Genomic DNA, 27,500 nt, shown 5'->3' with positions numbered 1-27,500 from the left:
CAGTCGTGTGTATTTTCTGAGGAAATCCAAATTGCCAGCAAAATTGAGACAACCATTCCAATACACCTTCTGCTCACTTATTTTTCAATTGATAAAACTATGAATATTTCGTGAAATGGTCAGTCATGTGGAGAATCCAGTTGTGTTGTGATTACATGAACATGGACGTAGATGGTAAGTTTCTAAGGTCATTTGCAAATGTGTTAATAATCTTCTTGCTTGAATAGGGGCTAGGACGAGTTGTTTTCTTGCTGGTGTTCGACTTTTGTTCTTCGTAAGCAGAGTGACACAAAGAGTTGTATTGCTTTTTGGGATACTGACGCAATATTCAAGTGGGCTTGGCAAAGAACTTGGTGAAGTTGACATTTTTGAATAATTTCTTAAATTTCCGTTGATGGATAAATTTTGCCACCCTCCAGTTTCCATCCTTTTCTTTTGATAATTGTTCTGTCCTTGCTGTCTTCATTACATGTTCCCAACCACTTCACTGCATCGTTGTAAACGTTGTCGTCAATAAAAAGGGTTATTTTGCTTGCTTTTATCTTTTGGACGCTTTAACTTCACCCAATTTTCTGTAATATATCTCTGAATCAACACACTTTGCGCTAGCCATTTTACGAACCGTACAGGGCAACGCATTGCGCACGAGTAAACGCTTGCATAATTTACCATTACCGAGAAAAGTCTGGGCCCTCTTCCACCTGTGCGCGCCTTCGACGCGCGCGGGGGCGCGGAACACTGTAGTTAAGAAATTATATTATGGTAACCCATCGATGCGAGAAATTTTGGTTTTATAGCCATGACGTCATCGAACGTCCGTCCGTACGTCCACCCATCCATGTATGCCAATGTGACCAGTCTCACGCAAGTTTAAAGCATAACTCTTTGATATTGGACATCCATGTTGTAATCAATTAACAGCTGTAAAAACAAGGTATCCGCTGAGCAGGTACTGGTTTTTGATTGGATTGCAGGCTCAACCCAGAGTAATTTTCGTGCGCTTTCTGTGGCTCGACGCGGGTATACACGGCCATACTACTTCAATTATATAATTAATAATTATAATTAATTAATAATTATATAGTTCTTACACAAACAACGCTTTTCGTGTTCAGGTGGAAAAAGGTTTAGAAAATGTTTTCTTTCTGCATTTTTTCGCTGGTTTCAATGTAGTTGGACATATCATGATAGCTGTGGTTCACACTGATGGCTGCGCAATTATTCAAGTTAAGCATCGGAGGGATATAAACGTAACGCTGAGTGTTTCTTTTAAATTTGTTTAAACCTGCTTTTTTCTCTGTTTTGCAATTTTGGCATATCTTTAGAAGCACTGATAAGGTTGCATGATGCCTGGAGGACCTATAACTAGAACAATACCTGAGAACGACAACGACAAAACAGAATACCAGTGAAAGCTACTATTTAGTGGAAGAAGCTACTCCACATATTCTTTCCTTGGGCACTAACCCGTTTGTTATTTTTCCGGAGCCGTTATTTAAAATGGATGCGTATTTTTAAAAGGTGGTTTAATCGGTTCTTCCTTTTTTCAGGAATGAAAATCGAATTTTTATTTTCAATTGGAATTAAATAACAATTAGCTGTACTCTTTTGGACATAAAGAAAAAGTTGATTTGTTTGTTTGTTTGTTTTGCTCAAAAATGCGAGCGAACAAGTGCTTTTTTAATCCGTTTGCCTAACCGGTTTTCGTTGTGCCTCGACATCGAGAAGAAAACTTTGCCCTTATGTTATTAACATGTAATCGCAATGAGTTCTCGTAAAATTAGGGGGAAATCTCACTAGCTTGTCTTTTCGAAAGTTTGTTTAAAGCACCTGAACTGTTGGAACGGATCTTGTTTGAAGTTATTTTATTTTATTAACTTTGCCAGTGAAGCTGGCAGAGCGCCACAACAGCTTGCACCAATTACTGTGGCCCCTTTTTTTTACCTTCCCAACCATGATACACAACAGAAGACAGACCACAACACCGGGAACTACATGCACTACTCTTAGTGACAAGTGTGTGGGTTCTTTTACGTCCCACAGGATTATTAACATTGAAGGGTTCTGAGACGGGACCTCCGGCTTATCGTCTTTATCCGAGAAGACTTGAAAGTCTAACCATTTGCAGACGTAGTTACAAAGGCAGCACTTTCTCCTCAGTTATTTAAAGACCCTGAGTTTTGGTCCGGCCGAAATTGAACTCGCGACCTCCCGCGTGACAGCGCGGTTCTCAACCAACTGAGCCACCGGTGCGCACCCGCGCACAGAAATTTCTGTCATCTTCAGTTTAAATTACAAAGTACAGAATTGAAGATATAGTGTGAACCAAAATGCTAATTAACTATAAGAACAAAAGGAAACATGACAATGTAAAATAATTCAAAGAAAGTTTTAAATTAACATGAAAAAGTTCAGGGTTTAAAGCATGACCCCGATCTAATAACACTCCTCATAGAGAAAAATGCTTGTCTACCTTCTGGGGTATTGGTGATATTTTTTTCCTGTCTTCAAAAACTATAGTTTAAATATCGCCTCTCAATTTGACAGTGTTCATTCGTTTCTATTCATTCATCAAAATTGCCGTGACGGAAAAGTTATGAAGTCAAGAAGTCAGCGCTTTGTCGTGTTGAACTTTAATAGTGTCGAATTACTTTATGTCATCGTATTTTCTGTTCGGTCTAAGAAACCAGGAGCTTGATTTAAATAGAGAACATTTCGAAGAGGTGGTAAAGCTCTGCGGTATTGGATGATATTGCAAGGGAACACTATTGGAATGACGCAAATTAATAAAGTGGACGAGACTGGAGGAAAAGATCAACACTTGTGATCAATGTAAAGAAATCGTGATTGACTGACTAAGTTCTCCCTGTCTAAATAAGTAAAATTGCTACTTTCGCTTCACATAATGTTGGCTTTGCCGGCTCTTGAGCACGAAAATCTTGACATCACTTCATTTACGAATCCCAAGTTGCTTTCGTGAATATTCCGTCGAAAACTGATTGGTTAGCCACTTGACCACTGTATTAGATTCAGTAGTGCGATTAGGTTGCTTAAAAACATACAAACACGTTGTCATCCTCTGTACATTAGGAGGGAAGATGAATCGCTGGTTGCTTGTTGTTCTCCTCTTCATAAAATCGGTTTTTGCCGCAGACCATAATCCCGATGGTAAGTTTTTTTTACTAAAAGTGTCCTTAGGGAATTTAATCCTGCTAATTGTATCGATATTTTGCAACAGTTCTTTTTAATTTATAATCCCAATATAAACATGACGTTCTAAAGTCCGTCTTCAAAACCCTGCAAGATACCTTTCGGGCATTCTCTGTTGGTAATTTCTTTGTCGACTTATTTTGTTGATTTTCGACATCCGATGTAGAACCTTGTATTATATTGCCGTTAGGATGTCCAAACTTATCAGTTTAGAATCTTTCTTTAATCTGATATTAGCTTTTGTGATTAATTAGTGGAATTTTCGCAAAATATGCATTTAATTTGGGACTGCACCACACCCGTTTTGCATTGATTTAGCATTTTTTTGAATATGAAATTACACCGAGCCTGAGAACTAATCAATATATGTCTTAGATAATCTGCATACTGGCAGTTTAAAAATCGTTTGACCAATTGTATAAACTATTGATGTGGGCAGCCCACGCATAATTTTTGTTCTCTGAAATGCCTAGATGGAGTTTAAGCTTCGGAGTTACTGTATTCCTGAAAAGAACTGTTACTGATGTTTAGACACAAGGATTTTTGTGGGGGCTTCAGCCTCCACTATGCTACCGTCGGCGGAATTTATTTATCTACGTATCGCGATCGCAAGGTCATTTGGGAGGAATTACGTGTTGGCCGCACCCGGTGCTAGTAGGACTCAGTACGAATTTATAGGGGATGGAGGGTTCTGCTATGCACGTGTAAATCTGTGTAGTATAAATCGCGGTGTCTGACATTTGCAGAGCTGCCTGTGCATTTTGCACTTCAGTTCAAAAGAAGTTTTTACACTGACGCAAGCCAATCTTCACTCGGCTTGATCCTTACTGAGGAAGCACTATATAGCACTGAAATAGCTACTCAAAATCCAATGATACAGCCCGAAATAGACGCTGAGAAAAAAATACTGGATCGCAATTTTCCCTCGCACCTCGATAGTTCGACAACATATCATTCGGGTTCGACCGTCAATTGAACAATATCGGATTGGCAGTCATGACAGCTTTGTTAAAGTGCCCCTGTGACCAAAAAATCAATTCATATTTTTCTTTGGATTTCAAAACTTTGTTAACAAAACACTAAGTGACCCAAGTTTTAAGCCTTGATTTCAAAAAGACACCTCTTTATTTTAACTGTAATTTTCCTATTTAATGGTAAGCCATTACTAACATTATGTTCTTGAGAGAGCTGGATCGAGGAGAAAATGACGTCAAAGGCTCACTAGTTTAAGAATGCAATACGTGTGTACGCCGCAAAATTAATATGCAGCACGGGGGTTTTGGGCTTTCAGACTTTTAAACTCACGCTTTGCATATATAATAAGCTGCGTTCACACGCTGAAATTTTAAGCTAGTGAGCCTCTGACGTCACTTTTCCCTGGATCCAACCCTCTGAGGTCCAATCGGTCAGTTTTGAACGTGAGTAATGGCGGACCGTGAAATCCAAAACTTACACTCAAAGTAAACGGCCTTTGGATAAAAATCAAAGCTCAAAATTTTGCCAGTCAGGTGTTAAGCCAACACACTTTCAAAATCTGAAGGAAAAAAGGTAGTGGTTTTTTTTATCACAGGGACACTTTAAGAACAAAGGCTGTTTTGTCACGTCTGAGAGGACGATTTTTGGAAAATTACGTTTATGATGTTGTATTTTAATGTGTTTTACTTACCAACGTTGAAAGAAGTGGTTAGGCAATACAAAATGTGGAACGAAGTAAAATTTTGGTTCACACAAATGACATTCTACAATATATATATGCCACTATATTAATCTAGTAATACTGTCAAACAGAGGCACGTTTACGCAATACGAATCGTGCGAGCTTTTTTTTTTGTCCCTTTTAAAACACGCAGACAAATGATAACAGTTTTTTCTTCTATCCTACATATCGCGCCTCCGAAAATAAATTAAGAACTACCCATATTACCTTTCGGTCTTGTCTTTAAGCTTGAATCTTTTATCCGACAACCTTAATTGAAATGGCTGTATATTAAAAAGGAAACTCAATTAAGCCAGCTATGATTGCTATACAATTTACGCAACCATCTTTTTGACAATATCAAGATACTACAATTTTATTAACGCTACAGTAGCATTTGCCGCTTTTAATTTTCCCGTACTATTAAAGTCCGCAAAATGTGTCCACTCGCTATAAACTTGGAGTTCGTTGAAGAGTCCGGAAAAAAATAAAAAAATAAATTTCTGATCTTCTGTTTATGGATTTTTCCGCACGTGTTGTGGCTGGCCTCTCAACTTCTTGGTTATCGATGAAGGCAAGAATGACATCATTCCATTAAAAATCGAAAATTAAGTAACTAAATATAGCAAGAAAACTTTCCCTAGCTTAGCTTTAAAATTGTATTCTGTATCCGCGGAAACGCTATTAAAAGCAGAGGGAACTTCTTTATAGATTTTAAACCTATTTGTATATTTCGGTGGGGATATATATATTAAAAACAGCACAACATTTCCCATCTGCAAGAATTGCAGAAATAGTTTACGTGACCATCCCTTTCCCCTAGTTTTTTGCTTGTTCTCCCAAATCCCACTAGCCTCCCTCCCCCACCTCGTAAAAAAAATGAACGGTCTATAAGGCACCGACAAAAGCTCTACTCAAGACTCTACTCAACTACACCAGGTATCGAAACATTCAGAATTAATTGGAAGTTAACAAAACGACTATTCTATTCGCGCTTGTTGCATAGCATATAAGTCCAATCCCAGTAAGCCAATGATAATAACAATAATAATAACAACAATAATAATCATTGTTATTGTTATCATTATTATTATTATTATTATTTTTATTATTATTATGATTATTATGATGATTATTATTATTATCATGTCTAACACCATTTGTAAGTATAGGTGGATTTGTTGTCTCAAAAGAGCAACGAGCAAGGATGGCACAGTCGGTTAGTGCGCAGCCTTGGTGCACGAGGTCTTGAGTTCGATTTCCGGATCTCACATCCTTTTTCCGACTTCTCTCCGTTCTGTGTAGCTTTAGTAGCTTTACATACCCGTAAAACGGAGCACTGATGGAGAGGGGGAAGTAAAATGAGCGTACCGTCGAACTTAGGTTTGTCAGTTATATTATAATTACGACTTTATCGACGTTAAATATGGTGGCTTTACTCTTTTTTACTTTTAGCATATAGCCTTAGGTGTCTTGGGTCCTTTCCAAGATCTTCGCTCTACCCAAAATGCACACTTTTTGAAGTACAGCAATCATCCCAGGTGTTCCCATCTTTTCAACACATGTTACCAGATATTTACTCACTTTTCCAAGTGCCCCAACCCAAATGGGAAACAGATAGTTTTCTGCAACTCCAGCCTCTTTGAACTTACAGTTTTACGTCCTGATAATGTTCAATCTTCTCCTGTTTTTTTTCTGCTACCCGTGTGTGAAAAGGACATGCCACATCAATGATGGAGCGCACCCTTTTTCCAATATAACAATATCAGGTCTATTATGATCCAAATCAGTGGTGATGTGTCTGAATTCTAAAATCCCACAAGATCTTCACCAGGCCTCCGGGGAATGATCGTACCACATTTCTTTGCACGGAAAACAGATTCCAATGAATGACTTGTGAAACCTTGTCATGTCTCCAGTTCTTGTACTGATTTTGTGCCAGTTTCTCTCATTCTGCTGTTATATGACTGACATTTTCCTCTCCTTCTCCAAATAGCCGACATATCGGAGAAACATCTTGTGTATGTGAATATTCCTTAATTTCCTCACACATTGGGCTAAAATGTTCGGAGAACTTGATTTTCCAAATCCTACGAGTGGCATCTGTACTCTCAAAAAGCAAACTAAAACAGACCAATTACACCTCTTGATAGAATGTTTCAAAACATTTTATCAGTTAAACGCGACCAAAGCTGTCAAAATGTCAAACCGAGAAACCGTCAAAAGCAAGTTCAAAGCAAGCTAACAGACGAGGGCAAGCAGTTTCAGTCTAAAATCGGGATCGAAAAGCAAAAATTATTATATATTATTATATATTAACTAATTCCGAATTCCATTCCGATATCACTGCTGAAAATTCGAACAGTGTTTATCAAGGTGTACACTTGTTTCTTATTCTTTCCGTATATCTTTAAATCGTCCACAAATAAAAGATGACTTATTAAGCCCTTTCCACTTCCCAAATCACAGCCTGCTGTTATTTGCCTGAACACCACAGAAATAGGAATAGCCACGAGAAATAAAAGTGTGTAAAAACAGGTCTTCCTGGAAAATTCCTCTCCTTATCTTTACAGACCCCATGCTCTATCCTCTTGCTGTCATTTCCGTTTTCCATTGATTCATGCTTTTTTCCAACAGCGCCACCATGTTCCAAACATTTGTAAACATTTCATGATCCACGAGTGCGGGATCATGTCATACGCCCCTTTGTAGTCCACCAAACCATTCCAAATCCAGTTTGTCTTCTCTTACAGTTTCTTATAACCATTTTCTCGATCAGTAGCTAATCTTTTGTACCCCTTGATGTTCTTCTATACCCCTTCTGTTCATCAGGTAGCAGATCCCTTTCCTCCAGATGTTTATACAACTCATTTCCCATTATACAAGAGAATAATTTTCACATTAAAGGCAAACATGTTATTGGTCTGTAGCTGGATGCAACATGTCATTGTTTTGCTTTTTGTAAACCATTAAGATACTTGCTTTGTTGCCAAGCAGTCTTGCACTTGCAGAGCTATTCTTGCTGTGCATGCAGAGAGACTCTTCAGCCAGACACCTTTTAAGGTGATTCCCTTGAAATTGTTCTACTATCAAACTTTTTTGGAAACTTGGCATAATTAACATTCATGATATGAACATAAAAAAAATGCAATAAATAAATGGGGTCACCGTGCTTGTTTACGCGTCAGCAGGCTCTTAAAATGGGGTTATTTTTACTGGTTGCGCGTTAAAAATTCGAATCACCTTCATACAGAATTAGTCTTGGTTACTTGAAAGACACAAAATTTTTGAAAATAAAGCTTCTTTTATTCACATAAGCAGTATTGCTTCATTTACACCCTTTTTTATTGCCTGGTTGTAGGAATAGTGCACTTTTAGGGACAGTTCCGTGGTTAGCTTGAAGTCCTCGCCTTGGCCAAAATACACTCAGTACGGAACTGTTTTCAAAAAAAAAATCACGTTCTACTATCAAACTTTTTTTCTTCTTCAAATATGTTCTTTATTAGACTGTTCTTAGCAAATACCTGAAAAAAACAATCGGGGGTCACCGTGCTCGTTTGAGAGAAAAGGAGCATTTATTTCGCTATTGGGCTTAGTTTGAGGGAAATCTCTTACGTTTTGCACGTGCAAGTGCTCGTGTGCGCGCGCTAATGACGCGAAAATCGTGCGCAGTAGGGATGCGCAATGCAATATTAAGGAATTACCTTAAACCATGCGGTCCCGGGGGTTTCCAATTAGCTATCCTTTTTTTCAGTTGTTTGGTCACCATTGCCCGTGTTAAAATTATACTTTTCTACTAGGCCCTCTTGTATTGCCTTGTTTTTTTTATTATTTTTTATTATTTTTTTATTTTTATTTTTAATTGTACTACTTACGATATATGTTACATGATTTACACTTGTACTTACTTCTTACACAATACTTGCACTACATACGATACATATTACAATACCATAACACTAGTCAGATGGAATTATAGTTGATCTGTTTACAACGTAATTGTTTACATTTTAATTGTTCGAGTCTCTAATAAGAATTTTGTTTGTTACTTTCACTATGTAGGGTATTGGTTTTCTAGAATTTAATAGGTTGTTAAATAAATAGATAGCAAGAAAATCAAAATACAGAAGCTGAGAAGTAGAAGGACACAATGTAATTTTATAAGGACAGAAAAAAATTTCCATTTGTTCCTAAATTCTTTCTCCTTATTACAAGTGGCTGCAATATATTTTTCTATATTAATTTTTTCGCGCACAAGTGAGGCAAAATCATCGAAATTGTACTTTATGGTATTTAAAGCGTTAACATACAAGAAATATTTACCCTAAATAATAAGATGGTTGAGGGCCAAACAGTAGTTGTGACAGTGAATAATTCCGAACATAATCTCCAGTTCTGACAGAAGCAGTTTCGTATTACTAGAGGTTGAGTACCACTCCCGGAATCCATCCCAAAAGGAATTTGCGTGCTTGCAGTTTACAAACAAATGCCACAGGGTCTGACATTCAGAAGGACAAAAGGGACAGAAGGGCGAGGCAACTTTTTTCATTTTATATAACAAGCTATTCGTTGGTAAAATTCGGTGAATGATTTTGTATTGGAACATCGTCAATTTAATTTCTCTCGCGGCTTTGAATGGTAGGAGGTAGATTTTAGGCAAGTCACTTTTCTCGACGCCAGACGCTAAAAGTTTTTTCTCAGAAGTTGGTGGAGGTAGATCTTCAAGGTAAAGTAGGGTACTGTATATTGCCTTACATGACAGTGAACAGATTGAGGTGGGCGGCGTGACCGAGTCTTTGGAACATTCTTGCAATAGTTTCTTCCAATTTTGGGGAATAGAAGAGAGAATGCTATAATATTGTAAAAAGTTACATTTTACATTGAATTTACTGCAAAAAGAATTAAATGGGAGGAAATGGCCCTCACAGGAGTCAAAAAGATCCGGGATTTGTTTTATTCCTGCCTGATACCAATGAGGAAAGAATACCATTTTCTTATTCACAGTTAAAAATCGGTTATTCCAGATTGGCTGCGAGAGAACCGCATTTTTATTTTTAGGTGTGGCCGTTGCGATGTCCTGCCAGTAGAAAATGATTTGTTTGTAGAAAGCAGGAAGATGGTTGTTTAGGTCAAGGAGATTATAATCATAATTACATTTAAACAGTTCTGTACCGCCAACATCGGCTAGCAGCAATTTAGGTATGTACTGCCATGGGGCATTTGAATTAGAGCATAACCGTTTCACCCAATTTAACTTAAGCGCTTTGTCGAAGAGAGAAAAATCCTTCATGTCAAGGCCACCAGCTGTTTTTTGCTTGATAAGGGTAGTCTTTTTTTATTTTGGCGGGCTTGTGATCCCAAATAAAGTCGAACGTAATCTTGTCTACTTCTTTACTGAATTCTTTAGGGGTATTCATGACACTGCAGATAAACACAAGTTTTGAAAGTGCTAATGTTTTAATTATATTTATCCTGCCAGCGATGGAGAGGTCTCTTTGGGACCACATATTCAATGTTTTCTTTAAAGATCCTAATTTGTCAAAGAAATTTTTCTTTTCAGACACTTCTAGATCATATGTGAAATGCGCGCCAAGCGCGTAAACTGGCTCGGTGCTCAATTGGAGATCATGTATGGTGTCTTTTCTGTTGTGCATAGAGCCAAGCCATAACATTTCAGATTTTGTTTGGTTTAGTTTTAGACCAGAGCATCTTTCAAAAAGCGATAATAAATCAAATAACCTTGACAGTGACTGGACATCAGAAAGAAGTACAGTTGTGTCGTCTGCATATTGCGAAAGTTTAACCTCATTATGTTCATCTATTGGAATACGTTTTATTTCTTTTGAGCGTCTAATACGTTGTGCGAGTAACTCAATAGCCATAACGAATAATGTGCCGGAAAGTGGGCAACCTTGACGCACCCCGCGTTCTAGATGAAAATGTTTTGAGGCGTATCCGTTATTCAGAACACAACTAGAGATATCTGTATAAAACACTTTTATCCATTGTCGGAGGTCAAGACCGAAATTAAACGTTTCGAGGCATCTATGAATAAAATTCCACTCAATCGAGTCAAACGCTTTCTCAAAATCCAAAAACACGGCTACCCCTGGAATATTCTTCGCTTTAGTGAAATGCATTGTATCTGCTATTAACCTAATACTTTCTCCAATGAACCTTCCTTTAACATATCCAGATTGACAGGGATGAATTAAGTTCGGCAAGATCTTCTCTAAGCGCAGAGCAATGGTCTTCGTCGCTATTTTATAGTCTACATTCAGTAAAGATACAGGCCGCCAGTTTTTTAAATATTCAGTATTCTTCTTCTTCTTCGGAATTAAGGAAATAATCCCATGACGTTGAGAGATAGAAAGAGTTCCGTTTCGAAAGGCGTTATTAAAGCTACTTACCATAAATGAACCGAGCAGGTTCCAAAAATAGCGATAGAATTCAGGCGTTAGCCCGTCCGTGCCGAGAGTTTTATTGTTTTCCATAGCGTTTAATGCAAGCTCACACTCCTGAACCGACATGACACCTTCGCACGTTTTCGCCATTTCTTCTGATAATGCATTTTCTATTTCAAAGAACTCATCGAAAGTTGAGCCGTTGGGGTCCATATTTCTTGATGTGTAAATCTCTTCGAAAAAGCGTTCTTCTTCCTCCAGGATGTCCTTCGGGTTTGTGATTTTGTCACCTTCTCTAAGTTATAAAAGTATTTACTATTCCTCTCACCATGCTCGTACCAACGCGCTCTACTACGCACGATTGTTCATCGTGTTTTAATACCCGCAATTTTGGAAAGCTTGAATTTTATTCTCTCCAGCTCAGTCTTAAGAGAATCGCTGTATGAAGCCTGGAGTTTGATTTGCAATCTCATCATTTCTGACAAAAGAATTGATTTTTCGTCACGTTTTCGTTTAGCTTTCTTCTTTGAAAAAGCTATTGTAAAAGCACGAATTTCCATTTTAATCATTTCCCAGTACAACCCTTTGTCGTTGACTTGTTAATGCTTTTTTTGCAAACATTGGAATTTTAAATGTTAACAGTTCCACGTAATCAGTATCTGACAGCAAGGAGTTGTTAAACTTCCAAAACCCTGGCCATCGAGGGAGTTCACTTTCGTTAAAAGACATGGAGAGAGCGACGGCGGAGTGATCTGAATAAATAGTTGGAAGTATTTTGCAATCCTTTACGTGATCTTTTTGCTGCTTTGAAATAAAGAAGTAGTCAAGTCTACACAGTATCTTCATTGACGGGTTAGCCCATGTAAAGCCTGGTTGATCTGGATTCTTGAAACGCCAGGAATCAAGTAAATTATGTGTTTTGATTAACGACTGAAGCTCGTCGAGAGAGGCTTTTTTGCTGTCTATCGGTCTACCGCCTTTTTTGTCTGAAGTGCTAATTGTACAGTTAAAATCACCTCCCAGCACCAAGTTGTCATTGGCGTAAGGCATTAGAAATTCTTTTGAAACGTCCCTGAGGAAAACAACTTGTTGGGTTGTATCATTCGGTGCGTAAATGTTTACTAAAACCACTTTCGTACCATCAATAATAGTCTCGGCTAAAATACATCTGCCAGAATTATCCGCATTAATTTGTTGGAAGTCAACGTCAAGACGTGGTTTGAATAAAATCATGACTCCTCTACTATGAGAGGAGCCATGACTGGACACGATTTTGCCTCCCCATTCTTTTTCCCATCTCTTGATGGATTCCGGCGAGGAATAAGTTTCTTGCAAGAAAATTATATCCGATTGCTGTTGGTGCAACCAACGAAAAACTTGTCTTCGCTTTCTCGAGCTGTTTAGCCCTCTAACGTTAAGTGATAGCAGTTTATACATTTGATTTCTAATAACAGGATAGACGGGGTGTCCAAGAAATAATGAAAACAGTTTTTTTAGAATTATGCTCACAGTGCGGTTGACATTTGTGGCCATGCAGAAACACATACAGAAACACATAACTATTACAGACTTACCTAAAGCTTTGTACGGCATTTTGACTGGATATAGAAAGTGGAAAGCTGCAGCTCTCAAGTAGGTGGTTCCGTAGAAAAAAATAAATAGATAAATAAACTAAACTGCATTTTAACTTTCATGTTAGCTTAATTGTCCATTAAACGCCCATAGAAAGAAAATTGAGATGTTTCTTCACCACGGTAAAGAGCACCGTCGATGATCAACTTTTCGACATTGAAGTATGCATTTTTCTTCTCGCGTTTGGCCGCCTTTAGTATCGGATATAACAACTTTCTTACCTCGTCAACTTCTTTGGGAAAATCGTCGGATATTCCAAATCCGGTACCTCTTGGGAGATTTTTGATGAAGGATTTAATAAAAAAAATTATCTTGAAAATCCGTCAGCCTAACTATGATCGGTCTTGGTTTAAGACTTCGCCCATTTGATTGTGAATGGCGCGACGTAATTCTGTGAACTCTGTCAAAATGAATGTTTTTTTCGTCGACTGGAAGAATCTTTAGCTTCGTACGCATGAATTCTCTTAGGGCGAGTTCAGTGTCATTGTTTGTTTCGTTTTCACGTTCCTTTATTCCAAAGAACTTCAAGTTTCCTCTACGACTGTGACATTCGAGTTTAACATGTCGGCGGTGCAGCTCTTTGATTTCATGCTCGATGCGTTCGCTAGAAGTGTTAGCTGCCTCTTGCTTAAGATTAACACCATCAACGAGGGCTCTTAGGTCTTCTATCTCTGCTTGCGAGTTTTCCAAAGTCGTTTGGAGGGCTTTATTTTCTTCTTCAAGAAGAGTAATCCTCTGTTTATAATTCTCCAGCTCGGGCAGTATAGCTAATAGCGCGTTGAGTTTCTCTTTCTCTTCCACCAATGTGGCCCGGGTTCGATTCCCAGACTCGGCGTCATATGTGGGTTGAGTTTGTTGGTTCTCTACTCTGCACCGAGAGGTTTTCTCCGGGTACTCCGGTTTCCCCTTTCCTCAAAAAACCAACATTTGACTTGATTTACTTTCATTGTTCATTTCAGTTTACAGTGTCCCCAATTAGCGCTCCAGCGCTAGAACGACTAGACACTTAAATAAAGTTCCTTTCCTTTCCTTTCCTTTTTCAATACCGGAGAGCCTCGAGTTTGTAGCCTCGAGGCACTTCTTGCATCCATGCTTGTGATGTTGGTCGGACGCGTCTTCTTCATCCTTTTGCGAGCTTCCCTCTCTTGTTCGTTTCCTACCCTTTTCCGCGGTTCCCTTTTTCTTCGATGATTCGTCAGGCATTTCAAATAGACTTAACTGTATATTTTAACCACCACTGAGGCTGTGGCACTGACAAGATACTACGAGCACACTTTCGGTGTGACCGCCATCTTTCGTGCCTCGTTCCTCGTTCTTTCTTTACGCATTAACTTCCCTTGTATTGCCTTGTTGCTGAGCTCACCTGATCTCATCCTTTGTATATTACTTGTCTTCCCTTAGCTGTGCAACCTGGTAATCTAACGTTCTCCTCCACCAAGGTATTATTTTTTGCCGGTTCCTCTAACGTTGTTTGATGCAAAGTCTTTTTGCAACTACCCGTCCTGCAGCTTTAGAAATAGGTCGTTTGTTTCTGTAATATCATTCGGTTCCATGAGAGCGAGAGCCTTGTTTGTCTCAACCTTTTTCTTACAATATTTCTCAGGTTCGGGAGAGGCTCTTCATTATTATTATGATTATGATTATAATAAAAGCTCCACTGAAGATACAGCAATGCCAGAAATTTTAGTCCCATCATTAGGAGGCAACAAGCAACCTTAAGGTAATTCCTTAGTATTGCATTGCGCATCCCTACTGCGCACGATTTTCGCGTCATTAGCGCGCGCACATGGGCACGTGCGCATACAAAACGTAAGAGATTTCGCTCAAACTAAACCCGATAGCGAAATAAATGCTCCTTTTCTCTCAAACGAGCACGGTGACCCCCGATTTTTTTTTTCAGGTATTTACTAAGAACAGTCTAATAAAGAACATATTTGAAGAAGAAACAAAGTTTGATAGTAGAACATGATTTTTTTTTGGAAAACAGCTCCTTACTGGGTATATTTTACCCAAGGCGAGGACTTCAAGCTAACCACGGAACTGTCCCAAAAAGTGCACTATTCCCACAACCAGGAAATCAAAGACGGCGTAAACGAAGCAATACTGCTTATGTAAATAAAAGAAGCTTTATTTTCAAAATAAAATTTTGTGTCTCTGAAGTAACCAAGACTTAATTATGTATGAAGGTGATTTGAATTTTTAACGCGAAAACAGTAAAAATACCCCATTTTAAGAGCCTGCTGACGCGTAAACAAGCACGGTGACCCCATTTTTTTATTGCATTTTTTTAATGTTCATATCATGAATGTTAATTACGCCAAGTTTCCAAAAAAGTTTGATAGTAGAACAATTTCAAGGGAATTACTCTAAACTTCAAGGACTATAATACAATACTTTATGTAACGAGGGTAGCACAACCTTAGACAGTTTTCTAACATGTGGCCCTGTTCGGACGATCCTCGCTGATCCCAGCAAGACTGTTCTTTGAAGTGCTGCCAACTCTCAGCAGCAAAAATAATCCTTCTAATAAATTTCATTTCGTCATCATTGAAAGATAAGCCTGTCTCTATTAATTTTGCTGCATGGTAGTCTATTATTTTCGTCTTTGTTTGGAGAGGCCGCTTTTCATAGCAACTAACGATTTTTCCAAACTCCCGACCTTCGGAAAAATCACTACCAATTTAGTTTGAACGTGTCCACGCCTCTTCAAAATGAGTTGAAGTTGTTCCGGGATTTGTCCCGACATTCGCAGTGCTCGCAATACTTCGTCGTCGCTGCCCATACTTAAGCTTAGGTGGATCTCTTAATGATATTGCCCACAAATTTTATTTCCTTCGAGTAAACAGATTCCATGCATTTTCCGAGTATTACTGCTTCTATTTTTCCGTTTAAAACGAACTACCTGAGAGCCCTGTCATAAGGTGATTAAGAACAAAATTCCTACAGTTTGCAGGAGCAGTGAAACACACGTCTTTACACCATCACGGTCGTCTCAGTATAAGGTTTCGCTCAACTCCCTACCCCTTGGTGCTGGTTGACAATTTCCCAAAATCCTCACCCTCTGCTGCTTAAAACTGATAGCAGTCCCTTATCCCAGTTGCCCGTTGCCTCGCATACTATCAAAATCCTGGGTCTTGTAAGTGGAATTCTATGAAACTCAATGACTTAAAATTTGCTGACAATACATTGTGCATTATTTCGGGTTCAAACTAGATATACTGTTACAAAAAGGGGGTGGGAGCCATAGCGCGGTGCCGGGGTCGGGGTCGCAGTGTCTTTTTTCCACAACTTTTTTGTTGCAATTATTGTCGTTATTCTCCTGTACTGCTATTTTCGAATAATCGGGATCTGTCCTTCATTTATGGTGGAAAGTAGTCAAAAAACTTGAGACACCTACGGAAACTCTTTAATAAGCAGGTTATTTTTTTTCCATTTGGAACTTTGCTTTTGTGTTCTTAATATCGAAGTCAAGGGATCGGGTTTACAATTGGCCAGCAAGTTCCTGTGCGAGTGTGACTTTAGCACAAATGCTTGGTATATAAAAACCATTGTGACTTAAATAAGATAAAGGCTTATCAGATGGAGTATCCGGAATCCTTTGATCCCAATCCAGTTTTACAATAGAAAACAATAAAATTGACAACAACACAAACTCGGAATCCAGATTTTCCGGAAATTCTCTAAATTTCGAACGATGTTCGCAAGGACAAAGTCCGATTTTAGCAAACACGAAGTCCTATTTTTGCAAACACAAAGTCCCATTTTCACAAAGAGAAAGTCCGATTTTTAACAACTAACTCCGATTTTCCCAAAGACAAACTCCCATGTTCTTAAATGTCCCTTAAGAGCTTCAGTAGGCTCATCAACTTTTTAGTTTTACCAATTCCAGCATAAATGATGGACAAATCCCGATCATTCGAAGACAACAGGACATGAGAATGACAACAAAAATTGTGAAAAAAGAAAAGACACCCCGATCCTAACCTCGGCCCGCGAATTCCCTCCCCCCTCCCTCCCCTCTCAGCCCCGCGTTTTGGCTCCTTACATAAAAAGGGAAAGCGACCCTGATGTTTTGAAGCATGCTCTCTGTAGACAAACAAGGTGAAATGAAAACCAAATACCACAAACACGAGCCACCGAAATGACATTTTGCGTACAGAACAAATTTCGAAAGAAAGTATAAATTGAAGACGTATCTTCTATCTTACACTTATTTTGCAGAAAATCAAAACGATACAGATCCCGATCTGTTCGAGGGAGACATGTACCTCACACGTGAACAGCGATACAGGGCTGAGCATGGAATGGATGTGGATGGATCTCCCAACAGGCAGAAAAGAGGCTCTACTACGTTTAGAAATAGGCTGTGGGAAAGAGGAGTTCTTGTTTATACAATCGACTCAAATCTCGGTGAGTTTCCGTAACTGAAAGAGCAGGAAAAAATACCTCGATACGTTCCTAGTGCATTTGGAAATTGTCATCATCATTTGCACTCTGTCGGTGCGACGATGATTGTTCTATATTTATGGTCCAATGAGAGTTATTCAGGTTGGCTGGTCCCTGGCCTGGGACTGCCATTGGCGGGTGAGATAGGAAACTGTTGGCAGTCGGAAAAAAAAGCAGGAACCATTATTTTTCAATAAAGCCATGCTACCAACAGGCAACAAATAAACGCTGAATCTGAAAACTAAAAATGTTTTGATTTTTTAAATAAAACGTATTTGTATCAGAAAAATACATTTTCTAGCATGTTACGGTTTCCCCATCGTTCTGACTACTGAAAGAAAGCTTTTTTTCGTTGGCCATCTTAGCTTAATGAAATATAAGACGCAAACAGCAGTGTCAAACATTATAACAAGCGCATTCTTTGAAATCATTACTGGGTTGCATAAGCCAATCCAGTCAGAAAATGAGTTGAATCTCTCCGTTTTTTCCGTGTCAAGAAAATGGAAAAGTTGCACTATAGGTCTTTCCTGTCAACTCCCCTACTAAGTATTGTCTTTGTGCCGTAGAGTCTTCTGCGCGTATTTTTGGCAGGTTTCAGAGGGCAGCAGAAATGCGTAGATTTTATCCGGTGGACACAGTAGAATAGTTAATTAACCTGCAATGGCGTCAAAGTCATTGTATTGCGAATGGCGTTATAGTAGATCTTTAACTAAAATATACCCTTATGGAGCTCAAGAATGAAACATCAATTGGATAAACAAGACAGGCGGTGAAAAATAAATATCTGAAATCTTCAAAGCGGCGAGTAATGGTCTTCGACAACAATTGCATCTTTCGCCGTCGGATATCAACTCCCTGGTGTCCTTCATGCGCTAGACTAACAACTCTCTTGCGACGACTTTGGGGGTCAACAATTCTTGTTCCTCGAAGAATTACATGACCAATAAAAGTCAACTCATTGAGCACAGGCAAGTATGACGTGGGAGCACTGTCCCATTTGCCTTCGATGACACAATTTCTGACGGATTGTAACTCTGGATTCTGTGCCGAGATCCGTTCAATCTTCTTGATTCTGAAAGCCGTAGGAACAGCGTGCAGAGCTTCCACACGCACGTATCTATCATCTTTTTTTGCACTGATCTGAGGCAGATATCTTTGTCAATCGGGAAAGAGCATTTTCTATATTCTTTCTTGAAGGCACATAACAAACTCGGTAGTTATAAGGTTGAAGACGCAGAAACCGTCGCTCTATCCAAGCTGAGGGTCTTGACTTGCTTGAATATATGACGTTCAGTGCTTCATGGTCGGTCACAAGGTCAAACAGGGGTAACCCATACGAGTAGAGGTGGAAGCGTTCACAAGCCCACACCAAGGCTAATGCTTCCTTCTCCGTTAGACTCTAACGACGCTCCACTTGACTCAAACTTCGACTGGCGTAGCAGATGGCACGACTCTCTCCACCCTTCTCTTGCACAAGTACTGCCTAAAGTTCCACGGGACTAGCATCAGCAATAACACGGGTAAATGCGTTCTTGTCAAAGTATGCAAGAACTGGTGCACTGGCAACTTGACTCTTCAATTTCTGAAATGAAATCTCCTGCACCTCTCCCCAGACGAATGGCTCTTCTTTCCGCGCAAGTCTCCTTTGGGGATCAGCTGTTGTCGCTGGAATAAACCTGGCACTGAATCCCACTAGCCTCAAGAAGCTCCGAACTTCTGAAGGCGTTTGCGGTTGACTTGCTTCAACAACGGCTCTCACTTTTTCTTCAGTCGGGCCTGATTCCATGCTTGCTAAGCAAAACACCCACAAAAACCACTCTCGTCATTCGGAATGTGCCTTTGTCAGCGTTCACAGTCAATTATTTTTCGCTAAGTCGCTTCAAAACATAATTTAAATTCTTATCATGCCCCTCCATGTCTTGGCCATGAACAATAAGATCAACTGCTATGTTGGCTACCCCCTGCAGACCTGCCATTGACTGCGTGCTAATGTGTTGGTACTTTTCGGGTGCAGCATTGACACCAAAGATTAGTCATTTGTACCGGAAGATGCCATCATGGGTGGCAAAAGCAGTGATATCCCTCGAGTCAGCATCCAATTCAATTTGGTGGAAACCCCACCTCAAATCCAATTTGGATAACACAGTACTTCCGTGAGAAAAGCAGTGATATCCCTCGAGTCAGCATCCAATTCAATTTGGTGGAAACCCCACCTTTGGATAACACAGCACTTCCGTTAAGGTTATCTCTCACGGATAATGGCCTCGTTAACCCTTCGCATATTGACACTGTCGTATGTCACCTGATGCCTTTGGTGCAATAACAATAGGGCTGGCCCATGCTGTGGGCCCCTGAACCTTCTCAATTCACTACTTGCACAATACCATAATACACCTCTATGAAAATGTCCCAAGAGAAGTCGAAAACAATACCTATGCAGATTATTTTTTTGGGGGGAGGGGGGTAAAAGAGGTGTATTATGGGATTTGTGCAAGTAGTGAATGATGTCCTGTTCAAGGAGTTCATTAACTTTGGCAGTTACCTTGTCTTTCAATGAAAAAGGCACTCGTCGCACCTTCTGAACCACTGGAGTTACACTCAGATCAATATGCAGCTTTAATTGGTAGTTCTTCAGTTTTCCAATCCCTTTAAATACACTGGGGTAGTTTGCTTTGAGTTGACCCACAAAGGAGTCGTCAACAGTGTTACAGTTCCCTGTATTGACAGTTTCTGCTTGGCCTACACGGAGAATTCCAAGATCTGTGGCGGTTGAATAACCCAACGAACAACGCCCAGTTTTGATCACAATAAAATCTGCTACAATCGTTTTCTCGGTTATGGAAACTTCTATCTGAAACTGGCCTTCAACTTCAAGTTCTCGGCCTCCATAAACATACAACGCTTTTGTGCATGGTTTTAATTCAGTCTTTAACCCCTGATGTTTAAGTTCTTGTACAGTACTCAAGTTAACTAGATTACTTACTGAACCTGAATCAATCAACATGTTTCTGCTGACGCCAACAATGCTTACATATATCACTGGCTCAGCAGAAGATGACAAAGCGCATGTCTGTTCCTCTATAGTGAAAGCAAATGCCACATTCTCAAACGGACCTTCAACAAAATTGGCCTGTCTTCCTTTACCTGGACGCCCCTGCCTTCCTCTCGATTGTTGGCTGGTGCTTTGTTTTCCACGCTTCAAGCTTCCCTCTCCCTAGCACAATGACCACGTTTGGCACACTTTCGTCCTCGAGCCGGGCAACTCCTGTCATTAGCGAAGTGCCCCTCTTTGCCACAATTAAAACACGTTTTGCCAAAGTTCCCTTTGGATCCATTTCCCGAGGTTTCCCTAGCCACATTAGTGCTTGTTCCGGGCTCTTGATTCGGAGTAACCATTTGCTTCGCTTGCTCACGTGAGGCTTCCCACTTACGAACTTTATGTAATGCAGCCTCCAGAGTAATATTATTAACTTCCAGCAATTTCTTCTTCAATTCAACACCTGCCAAAAACTTTTTAATCAGTTGATCTCGTAGATTTTCGTTCAAAGATTCACCAAAATTGCAATGACGAGCTTGTTTGCGTAAACGGACCATGAATTTGTCAGCTGTTTCCCCCTGCATTCGTGCTAGTTGACGAAAAACGAGGCGCTCATACGGGACATTGTCGTCGGCGCGAAAATGAGCATCCAGTTTTCGAAGACACACTGAGAAGACATCATCGGTCTCTGCGTTAATCGGTCCAGGATCTTGAAGATCTTCGTAAACATCTTGAACTTCGATACCTGCTAAATGAAGCAATTGAGCTTTCTGCGTGCAGCGTTCGTAATTTCCTTGTCATCCATGTAATACTGGTGCAATCGTTTCCACCGTCGGCAACGTTCCGCGACCTGAGAGGGCGACCCTGTCAAATCTAAAGGAGGCAGCGCTGTTTCTACTGAATTGGCCATCCTCGTCGCCAATTTGTAAGACATCAGAACCACTTAGGCGTGCCACAAAGGTCTAAACAAACCTCTTTAATCCAGCAAGGAACACCTACACAATTCACACTCTTTGTCTTACATTCCCGGATGTACTAACGCTCTCATCCACTGACCTAATACACTACAGTACTAGTTTTCGATTGGATCGCAGGCTCAAGCCAGGTTAACTTCTTGTGATCAGGACACCTAATCGTTAATGAGGCTTCATTTTTCGCGCCCTTTCTGTGGCTCGACGCGGCTACACGGCCATACGACGTCAACTAAATCTCTAAGTCGACGCATTTCGTATTCAGGTGGAAAACAGTTTAAAAAATATTTTTTCCCTGCATTCTTTGCCGGTTTTAATCCAGGTTTGACATATATAGCTGTGGTCAGGACCACGATGGTGGCTATGAAGTTCTTTATTTGATTGCTTTTCGTCAAAGCTAAACAAGAAAAGATTCAAATTGTTTTATCCCGTAAATTCGTTGTTTAGTAAGGCCAGTAAGAATAAATAACCAGGGAACTCTATATATTAGCGAACAAGAAAAATGCTTAGAAGCACTTATTAAAGGAAAGGGTGTGTATGAAAGTCCTCAAAGTAGCCCCGATCGTCGCTTTCACCTTCCTCGGTATCTGCAAATTTATGTCCAAAGGATGCTCTCAAATATTCCCGGCTGTACAGAGGCTATTCTACATCTGACATACTGTGCAATAGAAAGGACCTGCTCCAGTTTTAAAAGATCTATTTCCGCAAACTTCGAAGCGAGACTTTATTTCAAAGCGATTGCTATTTCGAAAAGTCGTACACCCACGTCGGCCATGACGATTATCATGTGATTATCACGGTTATCGTGTGATTATTATGTGACGTTCGGTACTGTCACGATAATCGTCTTCTTACATTACACCAAACCGGTTTGATCACTAGAAGGCCTCCTCCACTTAAGCAAAGGCAATCCTTTTAAGAAACGGTTTTTCAATCGACAAATGAAATGTCCAGGGTCAAAACTTGACTGTGGAACTTGATTGGGTCGTCGTGTTTAAAGCACTTAATGGCCTATCTCGCCGCTTCGCGACTCGCTATTCCGTCGCTCTTAGAGAGGAAAAACCTCTTTCATCTAAGATTTAAAGCGTTCCTTTTTCTGGTCTTGTAGTCGTCGTTTTGTCTTTTATTGTAAAAATCTTGACATTCCTAACATCTAGCCTTATATACTACCTTGGACATTTGAGAACGACTGAGTTTGTCCTTGTAGGGGGAAAAAGACTTGATGCGATGAAGGCTTTGAAAAATAATTCGAAGATCAACGTACCCATAGAATTTATTTACGCAAGACTTCAGTCCTTTAGCAATGACTTCGCTTTGTAAACCCAAGTAAGACAACCGCTCAGAGGGCTAGGAAAGGACTGTCAAGATTTTTACATTGGAAAGACAAAAAAAAAAACAAAAACTACAAGACCGAAAAACTGAACACTCTAAATCTTTAACAATTGGTTGTCGCAAATCTGCTCTCTCGGATCATGTTTCTTCAACTGGTGACTAAATTGAAATGGACCATTTCAACATTTTAGAAAAGGTCGTTCTGACATGCAACCTAAAATAAAATAAACACTGTTGATTAGAGATTTAAAAGCTACCCTAATTGACATGTTAGCAGTGAAAACTGTATAGAAAAGGTGCAATATAAGTAATAAGTAGTATCGGAGGTACCCCGATACTACATAACCTCCACCCACTTGTAACTGCTCTGTGGTAGCAGCCAACTCGAAATCTTGGCTCCTTTGGCTGCTACACACTTTCTTCTTTGTTATGTTTAATTCAATGTATAGCTAGCTCTGTTTTTATTCTTTTTTACTCTTTTTGTTGTTATATTGTAGTTGAATAAGTGTGAATAAATGATTTTGAACTTGAACTTGAACCCCGAAAAACGTAACAAAATTATTGAATATTACCGTTCACCATATATGGTAGTAGATTCCAACAGATTCCTACGGATTCCTGCAGTGATGTCATATTTTTCCTGCAAGGATAGACACGTCGTTACCAAAGCAGTTTTCCGAACAATGGCGGAAAGCGAGGAAAGTTTGTCTTTGGTTGACAAATGTTTGTGAAGTGCGGTTTAGAGGTGAATTGGAGAAATGATCGAACTAGACACATTAAGCAATTGTCTCTTGATAGACACCTGAAGAATTCAGGTGACTTTAACGGCCCGGGATTCGAACCCACGACTTCTGTGATGCCGGTGCAGTGCTCTTATCATCTGAGCTATAAAGCCACTCAGTTAAGAGTCGGTCAATTTGTTGGCCTGAATATCTGTGAAGCGTCTGATACTTGTCCTTCTGCTGTCGAGGATATTTAGAAACAGGCTTAATCAATAGTAGCTTTGGCTAATAAACTGGAAAAAACAATCTGCAAATGATCATTCAACAAAAATAAAGCTAGATTATTTAATTGTCTTATTATTGTAGGATTCCTGCAGCCCAGCGTGGATTCTTGAAAATTCCTACAAGCGCCATAATCGTTTATTATTATTATTATTATTATTATTATTATTATTATCATTATCATTATTATTATTATTATTATTATTATTATTATTATTATGCAGTATGTTGTACGTAAGTATGCTTACAGATATAAGTAGGAAAAGGCACTATTGTGTAACAATCCCTACTGTTAAACCTATTTACAAACCAATTGGTAATAACTAACGAACCAACATTTGAGAAAGGAACAAGAGTTTATATTCCTTGATAACTCGTCGAAACCTTGAAAGACCTTGCTATGTTTAGGGTGTACGATAAAACTGTCTTCTGCAAATTAAACAAAACCTGGCTCCCTCTATCCAAACCTAAAAAACTTCCTAACTTTCTCCTCCGTCTCCATAGAGTAGCCTCCTAGTACATCAACTATCACATTAAGCTGTGTGATAGTGTGGCCGGGGAACTGTTGGCGCATCTCCCATCTCAACGGCGCATACTTGTCAGTTTTCTCCTGTTCCTTCAGTTCTCTGTTGGAAACCCAAGGGCAGCTCATCTCAATAAGGATCACCTTCTTCTTCTTTCTGTCCACAATTCTGTTAGCCCTGACTTCCGTATTTTCAGCGAATACTGGCACATCCCAGTACGCGCACGCTCGGTAATTCTTGTACTCGGGTTTAGGTGAGACTGGAGAGTACCAAGGGGGGATACTCTGGATAAGATCTAAGTCTTTCAGGAACTCGAAGAAAAGGATTTTCAAGGCTGCATTGTGTCTCTGCATGTACTTAGTCTGTGCCAAGGCACCGCAACCGCTAATCACGTGGGCCATAGATTCTTCCTGCTCGTTCGCACTTCTCCTCAAACTCGGCACTAAACTCATCGTTCGATCTTCGTTTGCGTACAGCTTTATTGTGGTCTTGACTTTGGTCTGCTTCTAAAGACTCTCAAATAACTTCAGTCCCCCGGCCTCCACACTTTCTTGGTAGGTATAGCAACTCGGTTGAACCGAGTGGATGGTAGCCTCCATTCTCTTTTATTATTATTGTTATTATTATTATTATTATTATTATTATTATTATTTACTAACTAGCATTAGTCGGTTTTTTTCTTTTAATTACCATTATCTGTCACATGAATTGTTTTGAAAGTATTACTCCTGTTACATATAAAATTTGTAGTTAACGGTCACTTCCGAGGATGGATGTTCAAGCATACGAGACGTGAACTAAATAATTTCAAAGAACTCTCTTTTGTCACCGCTGTTTGCTTTTTTTTGGTATTAACCCTTTAAGCCCCAATAGTGCCACTTATAGACTTTACTCTGTCTAATGCCAGACGATTTTACTCGTCAATTGGAGCCCCCTCGGGGCTTAAAGGGTTAAACTAACAATCAACAATCAATCAGTACAATCATGACGACTATGAAAGCGTAACATGTCACTATTATTCAAGATGGCGGAGTCCGAGAACTTTGAGAACAAAAATAAGCGCTTCTCGAATACAAACACTCTCTTTGATAAATTATTTAAAGAAATTTGATTGTAAACTAATTTTTAGCTTTAAATGGAGGTTTCCTTTACAATCAAAGGATGTTACCAAGCATGAAGGAGGGTGTTATCAAACACGGCAATTGCCGGGGGATATTAAACTCACCTCGATCTGCTAAGATTAGACTTCTGATGTTGTTTTATCCAAGGGCTTCGGTAAAGTGAGAAACATGAGCTAATATAATCAAAATTGGAGAAATACTTTGAATGAATAATTGTCTACCGAAGTGGGGGTGAATGCAACATGCAGACGTGGGGCACTTTCAAGGACGTCGGAGGTTAATAATTATTTCAGTATATTCTACTCAAGCTGAATAACAAATGCCACGCCCGCCCATTCTCCCCACTGATCTGTTTTTATTGAGGAGACGCCTAATAGTCCTTTATTGTGTTTTTAGCCAGGTATTCCAGGGCAAAGAAAGCTATATCAGACGGAATGGACGAATGGAAAACAAAAACTTGCATCCGCTTCAGACGAAAGAACAATAACGACAACTCATATGTCCACTTTACAAACGGTGCTGGGTGCGTCCATTCTTGTTTCTCTTATCTTTTTACGTATATCCCCCTTTGTTTTTGTGAAATATTGTGTTTTACATCTTCTTCGATGATTTAGCATATAGTACGCGCGGGTATTTCCTCGAGTTGTGAGGACGTAGTTTTTCCGAGCCCCGCAGAGGTGACGAAAAATGTCCGCGAGTATTATATGTTAAACCATCGAATAAGAGATTTATTGTTCCACTGCAAAAAAGGTGGATTATTAATATAGCGTAAACCAGTTTTTTGGATTTAAATATCGCGTCGCTAAAAGTGAGAATTTTGACGCACAGCTGTTGATTCGAGAACCTTAACCTGTGAATTTGTTGCTGAAGAGATTCAATATTTCTGGATGTTGACTTGGGGATACTCAGTCGCAAAACATCTGAAAGCCCCATTTGCTCCTCGGGTTCATGTGTTGGAGCACATTCGCCATGTTAATCTCATGTAACCTCTGTGTCAGTACAATCGCAAATATGCTCCATTTTCGACAATTTTGATCCTAGCGGCATCGCGGGAAAATTGTCACATGAACCTACAGTAGTGTACTGGCCTAGCTCCCGCGAGTCTCAGCGTATCTCAATGGTGGAGCATTCGAACTAGTAATCGAAAGGTTGTCGTAGGTTTGACTACTGCAAAGGAGCACTTGGATTTTTCCGCGTATCCTCGAGTGCGTTTCTGCCTATTAAAAAAGTCGTCTCAGGGACAATAACAGAGCGTGAATTAAAGTGACCGGCATCATCCGCACTGTATTTTATTGCCAACGAGCGATTCGAGCCAAAAGGCGAGGATCGCGAGGCGGCAGCATTATAGAGCTGCGGGCGAAAGAAATCCAGGGAAAAAAGTAATGTAAGATAACAATAGAAAAAAATATACCAATCACATCGCACATATTTTGCTTGTAACGTAAGTGTAATATGAGGTATGGATTTTCCTGGAGATTTTAGTAGGGAACAATGAAAGCGCGTGTTTTGACCAGTGATGTCATTTGACAAACTTGCATGACGAGTGCGACTATTGATGATCATGTGTTCGTAGATGAGCGAAAACACAAATTTTCCCGTTTCCCTGACCATTGTGTTGTGTACCCTTGCTTTGAATGTTCTTTAATACTTATTTTCGAACCAGAGTGTTCTATATTGAATGAACGAGCTCAAAATTAAACCGGCGTACGTGTTGTTATCGGCCGCTGTTGTCAATGTCAGCCGTCGGTTCGCGAGTAGAGCAGTTTGTTTTTCGTTTTGTAATGCTCCGATCAACTAGAAACTTCAACATCCCCCCCTGGGCAAAGCCCGGGCATTTGAACTTTTGAAGATTGGATCGTTCAAGTTCCCGACCCCTCGGGCCAAAATGTTGTCAAATGCCCTTACCATATCGTCGGATTTGTCTGTCATACGCTACTAAAGAACAATCGTTGTCGACTCCTCCTGTCTTTAGTAAAGACCTTTTTTGTAAGCCAATCGCTCAAAATGCTACATCTCTTCCTTTAAACTCTTCCATCTCGTCCAAACACGTGTTTTACTTCGGCGCCCGAAAAAAAAAAAATCATTTGAAACTTGACATTTCCGGTTCAATTTTCCTTCCCCCA

The 27,500-nt window shown here is 39.7% G+C and overlaps 1 protein-coding gene and 1 pseudogene across 1 annotated transcript in view; one reads left to right on the top strand and one right to left on the bottom strand.

Moving 5' to 3' along the window:
- The first annotated feature begins 3,015 nt into the window (after positions 1 to 3,015).
- Positions 3,016 to 27,500, top strand: part of LOC138000734 (high choriolytic enzyme 2-like) — a 65,704-nt gene continuing 41,219 nt past the window's right edge. The window contains exons 1-3 of the mRNA XM_068847358.1: positions 3,016 to 3,168; positions 17,164 to 17,352; positions 25,774 to 25,900. Coding sequence (XP_068703459.1) covers positions 3,099 to 3,168; positions 17,164 to 17,352; positions 25,774 to 25,900 — 386 coding nt within the window. The 5' untranslated portion in view covers positions 3,016 to 3,098. The remainder of the gene's footprint in view (positions 3,169 to 17,163; positions 17,353 to 25,773; positions 25,901 to 27,500) is intronic.
- Positions 20,587 to 21,335, bottom strand: LOC137999394 (uncharacterized; annotated as a pseudogene).

Source organism: Montipora foliosa, chromosome 4 (genome assembly GCF_036669935.1).
Source record: "Montipora foliosa isolate CH-2021 chromosome 4, ASM3666993v2, whole genome shotgun sequence".
In the NCBI taxonomy this organism is placed as follows: domain Eukaryota; kingdom Metazoa; phylum Cnidaria; class Anthozoa; order Scleractinia; family Acroporidae; genus Montipora; species Montipora foliosa.
This window is presented reverse-complemented; position numbering and strand designations above follow the sequence as displayed.